At 69.6% G+C, this 13,275-nt stretch overlaps 1 protein-coding gene across 1 annotated transcript in view; it reads left to right on the forward strand.

Moving 5' to 3' along the window:
* Window positions 1-13,275, forward strand: part of LOC136789227 (pecanex-like protein 3) — a 35,341-nt gene that overhangs the window by 13,312 nt on the left and 8,754 nt on the right. The window contains 8 exon segments of the mRNA XM_066989205.1: window positions 2,488-2,665; window positions 3,913-4,021; window positions 5,570-5,614; window positions 5,617-5,698; window positions 6,574-6,632; window positions 7,118-7,333; window positions 9,644-9,897; window positions 11,615-11,845. Coding sequence (XP_066845306.1) covers window positions 2,488-2,665; window positions 3,913-4,021; window positions 5,570-5,614; window positions 5,617-5,698; window positions 6,574-6,632; window positions 7,118-7,333; window positions 9,644-9,897; window positions 11,615-11,845 — 1,174 coding nt within the window.

Genomic DNA, 13,275 nt, shown 5'->3' on the forward strand with positions numbered 1-13,275 from the left:
TGGGAGCCCCCCAAATCCCGTGGGAGCCCCCAAATCCCGTGGGAGCCCCCAAATCCCGTGGGAGCCCCACATATCCCGTGGGAGCCCCCCAAAGTCTATAGGAGCCCCCGAACCCCGTGGGACCCCGTGGGAGCCCCCAAATCCCGTGGGAGCCCCACATATCCCGTGGGAGCCCCCCAAAGTCTGTAGGAGCCCCCCGAACCCTGTGGGACCCCGTGGGAGCCCCCCAAATCTTGTGGGAGCCCCCCAAAGTCTATAGGAGCCCCCTGAATCTCGTGGGAGTCCCAGAAAGTCTGTAGGAGCCCCCGAACCCCGTGGGACCCCGTGGGAGCCCCCGAATCTCGTGGGAGTCCCCCAAAGTCTATAGGTGCCCCCCGAACCCCGTGGGAGCCCCCCAAATCCCGTGGGAGCCCCACATATCCCGTGGGAGTCCCCCAAAGTCTGTAGGAGCCCCCGAACCCCGTGGGACCCTGTGGGTGCCCCCCAAATCTTGTGGGAGCCCCCAAAGTCTGTAGGTGCTCCCCGAACCCCGTGGGACCCCATGAGAGCCCCTCGGTTGCCGTAGGAGCCCCCAAACCCTGTGGGACCCCGTGGGAGCCCCCCGAATCCCGTGGGAGCCCCCCAAAGTCTATAGGAGCCCCCGAACCCCGTGGGAGCCCCCCAAATCTCGTGGGAGCCCCCCAAAGCCTGTAGGAGCCCCTCGAACCCCGTGGGACCCCGTGGGAGCCCCCGAACCTCATGGGAGTCCCCCTAAGTCTGTAGGAGCCCCCGAAACCCTTGGGAGCCCCCCAAATCCCGTGGGAGCCCCCAGAGTTTATAGGAGCCCCCCGAACCCCATGGGACCCCGTGGGAGCCCCCCAAAGTCTGTAGGAGCTCCCCAAACCCTGTGGGACCCCATGGGAGCCCCCCGGTCACCGTAGGAGCCCCCCAAACCCCGTGGGAGCCCCCCGAATCCCGTGGGAGCCCCCCAAAGTCTGTAGGAGCCCCCCAAACCCCGTGGGACCCCATGGGAGCCCCCGGTCACCGTAGGAGCCCCCCAAACCCCGTGGGAGCCCCCGAATCCCGTGGGAGCCCCCCAAAGTCTGTAGGAGCCCCCCAAACCCCGTGGGAGCCCCCAAATCTCGTGGGAGCCCCCAAAGTCTGTAGGAGCCCCCTGGATCCCACTGGGACCCCCCGAACCCCCCCGGGAGCTCCCCAAATCCCATTGGAGTCCCCCAAATCCCAGGGGACCCCCCGAAACCCGTGGGATCCCTGCCCCCATCCCCCCCGGCCCCGTAGCCCCCGAGGGGTCCCACCCCATCTCCCCCCACCCCATCTTCCCCCCCCCCCCCATTTCCCCGTGGGGGGGGGTCCCTCTTCCACCTTTCCTGGGGGGTCCCACCCCACCCGACCCCCTCCCCAGCCGCCCCCTCTCCCCTCTATGAGACCCGGGGTCGCAGTGGGGGGGCCCCGGGGGCACCCCCTTGCTGCCCCCCGACCCCCTGTGCCCCCCCGTGTCCCCCGTGCCCCCCCCCCGCAACCCCCTGTGCCCCCCCGACCTGCTGTGCCCCCTCCCCTGACCTCCTGTGCCCCCCCCCAGCCCCGTTTCCCCCCACAGACCCCCCTCTTGGGCCCCCCCAACCCCCTTTCCCCCCCCAGACCCCCCTGTGTCCCCCCCGGCCCCCTTGTGCCCCTGACCCCAACCCCCTGGGCCCCCGACCCCCTGGGCCCCCCAACCCCCCTGTTCCCCCCCCCAGACCCCCCATGTGCCCCCCCCCGACCCCCTTGTGCCCCTGACCCCTACCCCCTGGGCCCCCCCGACCCCCTGGGCCCCCCCCAACCCCCTTGTGCCCCTGACCCCGACTCCCTGGGCCCCCCAACCCCCTTCCCCCCCCCCAACCCCCTTTCCCCCCCAGTCCCCCCTGTGTCCCCTCCGGCCCCCTTGTGCCCCTGACCCCGACCCCTGGGCCCCCCCGACCCCTGGGCCCCCCGACCCCCTTGTGCCCCTGACCCCGACCCCCTGGGCCCCCCCAACCCCCGTGTGCCCCTGACCCCGATCCTTGGCCCCCCCAATCCCCCTGTTCCCCCCCAGACCCCCTTGTGCCCCCCCAACCCCCGTGTGCCCCTGACCCCTAACCCCTGAGCCCCCCAACCCCCTGGGCTCCCCCCAACCCCTTGTGCCCCTGACCCCGACCCCTGGGCCCCCCGACCCCCTGGGCCCCCCAATCCCCCTGTTCCCCCCCAGACCCCCCTGTGCCCCCCCCAACCCCCTTGTGCCCCTGACCCCGACCCCCTGGGCCCCCCCAACCCCCTGTTCCCCCCCAGACCCCCCTGTGTCCCCCCCCGACCCCCGTCTGACCCTGACCCCCTGGGCCTCCCCCGACCCCCTTGTGCCCCTGACCCCGACCCCCTGAGCCCCCCAACCCCCTGGGCCCCCCCCCGACCCCCACGTGCCCCTGACCCTGACCCCATGTGGCCCCCCCCGACCCTCTGTGCCCCCCCCCCCAGCGCGCGGGCGCTGCTGGTGACGGCGGCGGGGCTGCGGCTGCTGCGGGGGGCTTTCTGCAGCCCCTCCCTGCTGCCCCCCGCCCTGGCCCTCGCCCTCCTGCTCTTCGGCTGCGACTTCCCCCGCCTGTCCCAGGGGCCGCTGCTCGACCTCTTCCTCGCCGCCTTCCTCGCCGCCAAGGTGGGGGGGGGCGCGGGGGGCGGGGGGGGGGGGTTGGGGGGTGAGGGGGGATTTGGAGGGGATTTGGGGGTGGGAGGGGAGCCAGGGGGTGGGAGAGGGGCTTGGGGGGCAGGGGTCGGAAGGGTGGGGAGGGGCTGGGGGGCTCTGGGGGTGGGAGGGGGTGTTGAGGGGATTTGGGGGGTGGGAGGGAGCCAGGGGGGATTTGGGGGCTTTGGGTGGTGGGAGGGGGGTTTGGGGGGATTTGGGGGGTGGGAGAGGGGATCGGGGGGATTTGGGGGCTGGGAGGGGAGCCGGGGGGAGAGGGGCTTGGGGAGGGTGGGGGTCAGAAGGGTGGGGAGGGGCTGGGGGCTCTGGGGGGTGGGAGGGGGGTTGGGGGGATTTGAGGGGGCGGGAGGGGAGCCAGGGGGATTTGGGGGGCTCTGGGGGCCGGGGGGGTGTTGAGGGGATTTCGGGGGTGGGAGAGGGGGTTGGGGACGGATTTGGGGGTGGGAGAGGGGAGCCAGGGGGTGGGAGAGGGGCCTGGGGAGGGGGGGTCAGAAGGGTGGGGAGGGGCTGGGGGGCTCTGGGGGGTGGGAGGGGGGGGTTTGGGGGGGGGGTTGGGGGGTGGGAGAGGGGATCGGGGGGGATTTGGGGGCTGGGAGGGGAGCCAGGGGGTGGGAGAGGGGCCTGGGGGGGGTCAGAAGGGTGGGGAGGGGCTGGGGGGCTCTGGGGGTGGTAGGGGGGTTTGGGGGGGGTTGGGGGGTGGGAGGGGGTGCCGGGGGGGTTTGGGGGAGGTGGAGGGGGGCTTGGGGGGGATTTGGGGGGGATTTGAGGGGGTGGGAGGGGAGCCAGGGGGGATTTGGGGGGGCTGTGAGAGGTGGGAGGGGGTTGGGGGGGGATTTGGGGGGAGGGAGGGGGTTTTGGGGGTTGGGAGGGGAGGGGAAAGGCTGGGGGGGCACTGGGGAGGTGGGAGGGGGTTTGGGGGGGGGTTGGGGTACAGGAGGGGACCCATGGGGGGGGACAACAGAGGGGGGACAACAGAGGAGGGGACCCAGGGGTTATGGGGGGCGGGGGGCAGTTCGGGGGGGCACAGGAGTTTGGGGGGGGGGTCCAGGTACCCAGGGGATGTTTCAGGGGGTGGACGGAGCTTGGGGGGGGGGGCTCGGATACGCAGGGGGACCGGGGGTTATTTGGGGGGGGGAGCAGAAGGGCACCCGGGGGCTCTGGTCGGGGGGGGTGTCGCAGGGCCGTGACCCCCCCGCCCCCAGCTGTGGGACCTGCTGCACAAGCTGCGCTTCGTGCTGACCTACACGGCGCCCTGGCAGATCCCCTGGGGGTCGGCCTTCCACGCCTTCGCCCAGCCCTTCGCCCTGCCCCGTATCCTGCCGGGGGGGCCGGGGGGGGCCGGGGGGTCAGGGTCCCGCTGCGGGGTCAGGGGAGTTCCCCTAGGGGGTCCCGGTCCTGCTGCGGGGTCGGGGTCTTCCCGCGGGGTCACGGAAGCCCCGGTAGGGTCAGGGTTCTTCTGTGGGGTCGGGGTCTCCCCTATGGGGTCAGGGATCCCCCTATGGGGTCAGGGATCCCCTTATGGGGTCAGGGATCCCCCTATGGGGCCAGGGTCCTTCTATGGGGTCAGGGATCCCCTTATGGGGTCAGGGAATCCATATGGGGTCAGGGATCCGTTTATGGGGTCAGGGGTCCCCTATGGGGTCAGGGAATCCCTGTGGGGTCAGGGATCCGTTTATGGGGTCAGGGATCCCCCTATGGGGCCAAGGTCCTTCTATGGGGTCAGGGAATCCCCTATGGGGTCAGAGATCCCCTTATGGGGTCAGGGATCCGTTTATGGGGTCAGGAATCCCTATGGGGTCAGAGGTCTTCTATGGGGTCAGGATTCTCCTTAAGAGGTCAGGGAATCCCCTATGGAGTCAGGGAATCCCTATGGGGTCAAGGATCCGTTTATGGGGTCAGAGATCCCCTTATGGAGTCAGGGTTCCCCCTATGGGGTCAGGGTTTCCCCTATGGGGTCAGGGATCCCCTATGGGGTCAGGGTTTCCCTTATGGGATCAGAGATCCCCTTATGGGGTCAGGGTTCCCCCTATGGGGTCAGGGATCCCCTATGGGGTCAGGAATCCCTATGGGGTCAGAGGTCTCCTATGGGGTCAGGGTTCTCCTTAAGAGGTCAGGGAATCCCCTGGGGGTCAGGGAATCCCTATGGGGTCAAGGATCCGTTTATGGGGTCGGGGATCCCCTAATGGGGTCAGGGTCCTTCTATGGGGTCATGGATCTCCTATGGGGTCAGGAATCTTCCTATGGGGTCAAGGGTCTCCTATGGTGTCAGAGATCCTCCTAGGGAATCAGGGGTCCCTTATGGGGTCAGGGTTTTCCTTATGGGGTCAGGGTCCTTCTATGGGGTCAGGGAATCCCCTGTGGGGTCAGAGATCCCCCTGTGGGGTCAGGGTTCCCCCTATGGGGTCAGGGAATCTCCTATGGGGCCAGGATCCTCCCTATAGGGTCGGGGTCCTCCTATGGGGTCTCTCCTATGGGGTCAGGGTCCCGGTAGGGGTCCTGCGGGTCAGGGTCTCTCCCCATGGGTCACTCCCCGTGGGGTGGGGGTCCCTGTGGGGTCGGGGGTCCCTTGGGTCCCTCCCCATGGGGCGGGGGTCCCTGGGGTCCCTCCCTATGGGTTGGGGTCACTTCCCGTGGGGTGGGGGTCTCGTGGGTGGGGGTCCCTGTGGGGTCGGGGGTCCCTGTGGGGTCGGGGGTCCCTGTGGGGTCGGGGGTCTCGTGGGTGGGGGTCCCTGTGGGGTCGGGGGTCCCTGGGGTCCCTCCCCACGGGTTGGGGTCACTCCCCGTGGGTCGGGGGTCCCGGGGGGTCCCGGGGGGTCCCTGGGGGTCCCGCGGTGCCGCCGTTGTCCCTTGACGGGGCAGACTCGGGGCTGCTGCTGGCGCAGGCGCTGCTGGCGGCGCTGCTCTCGGCCCCCTCGCGCCCCTGCTGGGCTCCGCCGTCTTCCTCATCTCCTACGCGCGGCCCCTCAAGTTCTGGGAGCGGGACTACAAGTGAGGGGGGGCCGGGGGGGGCGGGGGGGGTCTGGGGGTTGGGGGGGATTGGGGGGAGTCTGGGGGGAGGATTGGGGGGGTCTGGGGGGGTTGGGGGGTCTGGGAGGGGTATGGGGGGCTATGGGGTTGTAAGGGAGGGGTATGCGGGGGCTATGGGGGTGCGGGGGGGCTGGGAGTGATGGGGGGGATTGGGGGGACTGGGGGGTCTGGGAGAGGACTGGGGGAGTCTGGGAGGGGATTGGGGGGTCTGGGAGGGGTACGGGGGGGCTGCAGGGGTTGTAAGGGGGGGTACGGGGGGCTATGGGGTTGTAAGGGGGGTACGGGGGGCTATGGGGGTGCGGGGGGGCCTGGGAGTGATGGGGGGGATTGAGGGGGTCTGGGGGGTACGGGGGGCTATGGGGTTGTAAAGGGGGGGTACGGGGGACTATGGGGTTGTAAGGGGGGTGCACGGGGGCTAGGGGGTGCGGGGGGACTGGGAGTGCTGGGGGGAGATTGGGGGGATTGAGGGGTCTTGGGGGGGCTGCATGGGGCTGGGGGGGCTGGGGGGCTGGAGAGGGGGCTTTGGGGGGTTCTGGGGGTGCTGGAGGTGTCTGGGAGGGGCACGGGGGCTGCTGGGGTTGTAAGGGGGGGTACACGGGAGGCTATGGGGGTGCGGGGGGCCTGGGAGTGCAGGGGGGGGGATTGGGGGGATTGAGGGGGTCTGGGGGGATTGGGGGGTCTGCGGGGGCTGGAGGTGTCTGGGAGGGGTAGAGGGGGCTGTGGGGTTGTAAGGGAGGGGTGCGGGGGGGTTGGAGGGGCTGGGGGGGCTCGGGGGGGTCTGGGGGTCTGGGGGTGCAGCCCTGGGGGTCTGATGCCCCCCCCCCCCGCCCCCACAGCACCAAGAGGGTCGACCACTCCAACACGCGGCTGGCCGCGCAGCTGGAGCGTAACCCCGGTGGGTGCCCCACAGCCCCCCCCCCACCCCGTACCCCACCCCCACCCCCCCATACCCCCCAACGCCCCCCCAACCCCTCGCCACCCCCCAACACCCCCCAACCCCCCATCCCATCCCACCCCACCCCACCCCACCCCACCCCATACTCCCCCTACAGCCCCCTATACCCCCTCCAACCCCCCCCAACCCCCTCCACGCCCCCCCCATACCCCCCAACTCCCCCCCCAACCCCTCGCCACCCCCCAACACCTCCCCCCGACCCCCCCCAACCCCCCTGTGCCCCCCCCCAACCCCCCTGTGCCCCCCCCGACCCCCCCCCACCCCACCCCACCCCACCCCACCCCATACTCCCCCTACAGCCCCCTATACCCCCTCCAACCCCCTCCAAACCCCCCCAGACCCCCCTATACCCCCCCAACTCCCCCCCCAACCCCTCGCCATCCCCCTAACACCCCCCCCGACCCCCCCCGTGCCCCCCCCCCCAGGCTCGGACGCCAACAACCTCAACTCCATCTTCTACGAGCACCTGACGCGGGCGCTGCAGCGGGCGCTGAGCGGGGACCTGGAGCTGGGCCGCTGGGGCCCCGCCGCCGCCGGCGACTGCTTCGTGCTCGCCTCCGACTCCCTCAACGCCCTCGTGCACCTCGTCGAGGTCGGCCACGGCCTCGTCACCTTCCAGCTGCGGGGGCTCGAGTTCCGCGGTGAGCCGGGGGGCGGATTTGGGGGCACGGGGACGGACCCCCCCGCTACAGGGCAGGGGGCTTCGGTCAGGGCCCGGCCCCGCTGCCGGTGGCTCCCCCGGGGAGCTGGGGTGGGGTGGGGGCGTGGGTTGTGCCCCCTGGTGTCCCTGTGTCCCCCCCCCGGTGGTGGTTTTGGGGCTGGGGGCTTGTGTTTTGGGGTGTCCCCATCCCTAAAGACATCCCGGTCGCCACCAATGTCCCCTCCCCAGGGCACTGGGGCCACCCATGGCCTTGCTAGTGGGGCGATCGGGGCGTCCCCGTCCCCGCGAGCGCCCCTTTCTCCTGTGGCGTCCCCTTCCAAGGGCTCTGGGGACAGACTGGGGCCACCCAGATCCTCGTTTCTGGGGTGTCCCCGTCCCTAACGACATCCCAGCCCCCTCCTGAGGGTCCTCTCCCAAGGGCAAACTGGGGCCACCCATGGCCTTGCTACTGGGGCGACTGGGGTGTCCCCGTCCCTAAAGACATCCAGGTCCCCTTCTGAGGGCACTGGGGACAGACTGGGACCACCCAGATCCTTGTTTCTGGGGTGTCCCCAACCCTAATGACATCCCGGCCCCCTCCTGAGGGTACTGGGGACAAACTGGGGCCACCCACGTCCCTGTCCCTGGGCTGATTGGGATGTCCCCGTCCCTAACGACATCCCTGTCCCCATCAATGTCCCCTACCAAGGGCACTGGGCAGAGACTGGGGCCACCCAGATCCTCGTTTCTGGGGTGTCCCCGTCCCTAAAGACATCCCGGTCCCCTTCTGAGGGCACTGGGGACAGACTGGGGCCACCCAGATCCTTGTTTCTGGGGTGTCCCCAACCCTAATGACATCCCAGTCCCCTTCCAAGGGTACTGGGGACAAACTGGGGCCCCCATGGCCTTGCTACTGGGGCGATTGGGGCGTCCCCGTCCCTAATGACATCCCAGTCCCCTTCCAAGGGCTCTGGGGACAGACTGGGGCCACCCACGGCCTTGCTAGTGGGGTGACTGGGGCGTCCCTGTCCCTAACGACATCCCGGTCCCCTCCTGAGGGCACTGGGGACAAACTGGGGCCACCCATGGCCTTGCTAGTGGGGTGACTGGGGTGTCCCCGTCCCTAAAGACATCCCGGTCCCCTCCTGAGGGCACTGGGGACAAACTGGGGCCACCCATGGCCTTGCTAGTGGGGTGACTGGGGTGTCCCCGTCCCTAACGACATCCCGGTCCCCTTCCAAGGGCTCTGGGGACAAACTGGGACCACCCAGATCCTCGTTTTTGGTGCATCCCCGTCCCTAATGACATCCCGGTCCTCTCCTGAGGGTACTGGGGGCAGACTGGGGCCACCCACGTCCCTGTCCCTGGGCTGATTGGGATGTCTCTGTCCCTAAGGACATCCCTGTCCCCATCAATGTCCCCTTCCGAGGGCTCTGGGGACAGACTGGGGCCACCCAGATCCTCGTTCCTGGGGCGTCCCCGTCCCTAATGACATCCCAGCCCCTCCTGAGGGTACTGGGGACAAACTGGGGCCCCCATGGCCTTGCTACTGGGGCGATTGGGGCGTCCCCGTCCCTAATGACATCCCAGTCCCCTTCCAAGGGCTCTGGGGACAGACTGGGGCCACCCACGGCCTTGCTAGTGGGGTGACTGGGGTGTCCCCGTCCCTAAAGACATCCCGGCCCCCTCCTGAGGGTACTGGGGACAAACTGGGGCCACCCATGGCCTTGCTACTGGGGTGATTGGGGCGTCCCCGTCCCTAATGACATCCCAGTCCCCTTCCAAGGGCTCTGGGGACAGACTGGGGCCACCCAGATCCTCGTTCCTGGGGTGTCCCCAACCCTAACGACATCCCGGCCCCTCCCGAGGGTACTGGGGACAAACTGGGGCCACCCATGGCCTTGCTAGTGGGGCGATCGGGGCGTCCCCGTCCCTAAAGACATCCCGGTCCCCTTCCGAGGGTACTGGGGACAAACTGGGACCACCCAGATCCTCGTTCCTGGGGTGTCCCTGTCCCTAATGAAATCCCAGTCCCCTCCTGAGGGTACTGGGGGCAGACTGGGGCCACCCACGTCCCTGTCCCTAATGACATCCCTGTCCCCTTCCAAGGGTACTGGGGACAAGCTGGGGCCACCCATGGCCTTGCTACTGGGGTGATTGGGGCGTCCCCGTCCCTAGTGACATCCCGGTCCCCTTCCGAGGGTACTGGGCACAGACTGGGGCCACCCAGATCCTCGTTCCTGGGGCGTCCCCGTCCCTAACGACATCCCCCCCGTCCCCGTCCCCCCCGCTGACGCCGCGGCGCCCGCAGGCACCTACTGCCAGCAGCGGGAGGTGGAGGCCATCACGGAGGGGGTGGACGAGGACGAGGGCTGCTGCTGCTGCTCGCCGGGGCACCCCCCGCACGCCCTCTCCTTCAACGCCGCCTGCGGGCAGCGCTGGCTGGCCTGGGAGGTGGCGGCCGCCCGCTACGTGCTCGAGGGCTACAGCATCAGCGACAACAGCGCCGGCGCCATGCTGCAGGGCTTCGACCTGCGCCGCCTGCTGCTCACCTACTACGTCAAGGTGGGGGGGGGTGAGCTGGGGGGGCGTGGGATGAGCTGGGGGGTGTGGGATGCACCAGGAGGGTGAGATTTACCGGGGGTGTGGGATGCACTGGTGGGGGTGTGCAATGCACCAGGGGGTGTGGGATGCACTGGGGGGTGTGGGATGCGCTGGGGGGTGTGGGATGTGCTGGGGGCGTGGGATGCGCTGGGGGGCTGTGGGATGAGCTGGGGGGTGTGGGATGCACCAGGAAATTGGGGTTGGAATGGGGGGAATTGGGATTGGAACGCGGGATTTGGGATTGCAATGGGGGGAATTGGGAATGGAATTAGGAGAGTGGGAACTGGAATGGGGGAGTTGGGAGTGGAATTGGGGGGACTGGGATTGGAACGGGGGGATTGGGTTTTGCACGGGGGAGTTGGGATTGAAACGGGGGAATTGGGATTGGGACGGGGGCGTTGGGCTCTGAACGGGGGGAACTGGGCTTTGAATTGGGGAATTGGGTTTTGCACGGGGGAATTGGGATTGGAACGGGGGAATTGGGATTGGAACGGGGGGACGCAGGGAGACTGGGCTTTGCCTGAGGGATTTGGGGTTGGAACGGGGGGATTGGGATTGGAACGGGGGAGTTGGGATTGGAACGGGGGGAATTGGGATTGGGACGGGGGCGTTGGGCTCTGAAGGGGGGAATTGGGCTTTCGATTCGGGGAGTTGGGTTTTGCACGGGGGAACTGGGATTGGAACGGGGGACGCAGGGAGACTGGGCTGTGCCTGAGGGACTTGGGGTTGGAACGGGGGGATTGGGATTGGAACTGGGGGGATTGGGCTCTGAATGGGGGATTGGGATTGGAACGGGGACGCAGGGAGACTGGGCTGTGCCTGAGGGACTTGGGGTTGGAACGGGGGGATTGGGATTGGAACGGGGGGATTGGGATTGGAACGGGGGATTGGGCTCGGAACTGGGGGGATTGGGCTCGGAACGGGGGAACTGGGATTGAAACGGGGAATTGGGATTGCAGTGGGGGAATGGGGCTTTGGATTGGAGAATTGGGATTGGAACGGGGGACGCAGGGAGACTGGGCTGTGCCTGAGGGACTTGGGGTTGGAATGGGGGGATTGGGATTGGAACGGGGGAATTGGGATTGGAACGGGGGATGCAGAGAGACTGGGCTGTGCCTGAGGGATTTGGGGTTGGAACGGGGGGATTGGGATTGGAACTGGTGGGATTGGGATTGGAACAGGGGGATTGGGCTCGGAACTGGGGGGATTGGGCTCGGAACGGGGGAACTGGGATTGAAACGGGGAATTGGGATTGCAGTGGGGGAATGGGGCTTTGGATTGGAGAATTGGGATTGGAACGGGGGACGCAGGGAGACTGGGCTGTGCCTGAGGGACTTGGGGTTGGAACGGGGGGATTGGGATTGGAACTGGGGGGATTGGGCTCTGAATGGGGGATTGGGATTGGAATGGGGGGACGCAGGGAGACTGGGCTTTGCCTGAGGGACTTGGGATTGGAATGGGGGGATTGGGATTGGAACGGGGGGATTGGGATTGGAACGGGGGGATTGGGCTCGGAACTGGGGGGATTGGGCTCTGAACGGGGGAACTGGGATTGGAACGGGGGAACTGGGATCGGAACGGGGGCACCGGGCTTCGCTCAGAGGCGAGGGGGCTTCGCACGAGGCCGAGGGGCTGCGCGCGAGGGGCGATCCCGCGTGCGTGTCCCCCCCCCCCCCAGAGCATCATCTACTTCGTGACGCGGTCGCCCAAGCTGGAGCAGTGGCTGGCGCACGAGGGGGTGCGCGAGGGGCTGCGGCCCTGCACGGCCCCCGGCTACGCAGACCCCGACCCCGCCTTCAGCCCCGCCGTGGACGAGGACTTCGACCCCCGCCTGGGGGGGCCCAGCCTGCCCGCCTTCCGCCAGGCCTTCCTCGGCTGGATCCAGCACTGCGCCGCCCGCCGGCACCCCGTGCGTCGGGGGGGGGGCCGGGGGGGCCGGGGGGGTGGGGGGCGTGGGGGGCGTGAGGGGGGTGGGGGGAGGTGGGGACAGGGAAATGGGGATGGGGGAGATGGGGAGGGGGAGATGGGGGCATGGGGGGGCACGGGGGGAGATGGGGACGTGGGGGGCACAGAGGTGGGGGAGATGGGGACAGGGAAATGGGGATGGGGGGACATGGGGACATGGGGGGGCACGGGGGGAGATGGAGGGTCCGGGGGTGGGGGGAGTGGGGGGCGTGAGGGGCGCGGGGGGAGGTGGGGGGCACGGGGGGAGATGGGGACAGGGAAATGGGGATGGGGGGAGATGGGGACGGGGGAGATGGGGGCATGGGGGGGCACGGGGGGAGATGGGGACGTGGGGGGGCATGGGGGGAGGTGGGGGACAGGGAAATGGGGATGGGGGGAGATGGGGGCATGGGGGGGGCACGGGGGAAGATGGGGGGCACGGGGGGAGATGGGGACGGGGGGCACGGGGGGAGGTGGGGACAGGGAAATGGGGATGGGGGGAGATGGGGGACAAGGAAATGGGGATGGGGGGAGATGGGGACATGGGGGGGCACGGGGGGAGATGGGAACGTGGGGGCACGGGGGGAGATGGGGACAGGGAAATGGGGATGGGGGGAGATGGGGGCATGGGGGGGGGCACGGGGGAGATGGGGGCACGGGGGGAGATGGGGGGCACGGGGGGAGATGGGGACGTGGGGGGGCACGGGGGAGATGGGGGACAAGGAAATGGGGATGGGGGGAGATGGGGACAGGGGGGCACGGGGGGAGATGGGGGGCACGGGGGGAGATGGGGACAGGGGGGCACGGGGGGAGGTGGGGACAGGGAAATGGGGATGGGGGGGACATGGGGACATGGGGGGGCACAGGGGGAGATGGGGACATGGGGGGGCACGGGGGGAGATGGGGGCACGGGGGCAGGTGGGGGACAAGGAAATGGGGATGGGGGGAGATGGGGGCATGGGGGGGCACAGGGGGAGATGGGGACGTGGGGGGGCATGGGGGGAGATGGGGACGTGGGGGGCACGGGGGGAGATGGGGACGTGGGGGGGCACAGAGGTGGGGGAGATGGGGACATGCTGGGGGCACGGGGGGAGATGGGGACGTGGGGGGGCACGGGGGAGATGGGGACGTGGGGGGGCACAGAGGTGGGGGAGATGGGGACATGCTGGGGGCACGGGGGAGATGGGGACGTGGGGGGGCACGGGGGGAGATGGGGACGTGGGGGGGCACAGAGGTGGGGGAGATGGGGACATGCTGGGGGCACGGGGGGAGATGGGGACAGGGAAATGGGGATGGGGGGAGATGGGGACATGGGGGGCACGGGGGGAGATGGGGATGTGGGGGCGCGGGGGGAGATGGGGGCACGGGGGGAGGTGGGGGGTGCGGGGGGAGATG

The sequence above is a fragment of the Anser cygnoides genome, unplaced genomic scaffold, assembly GCF_040182565.1.
Source record: "Anser cygnoides isolate HZ-2024a breed goose unplaced genomic scaffold, Taihu_goose_T2T_genome scaffold_43_1, whole genome shotgun sequence".
NCBI classification, from domain to species: Eukaryota; Metazoa; Chordata; class Aves; order Anseriformes; family Anatidae; genus Anser; species Anser cygnoides.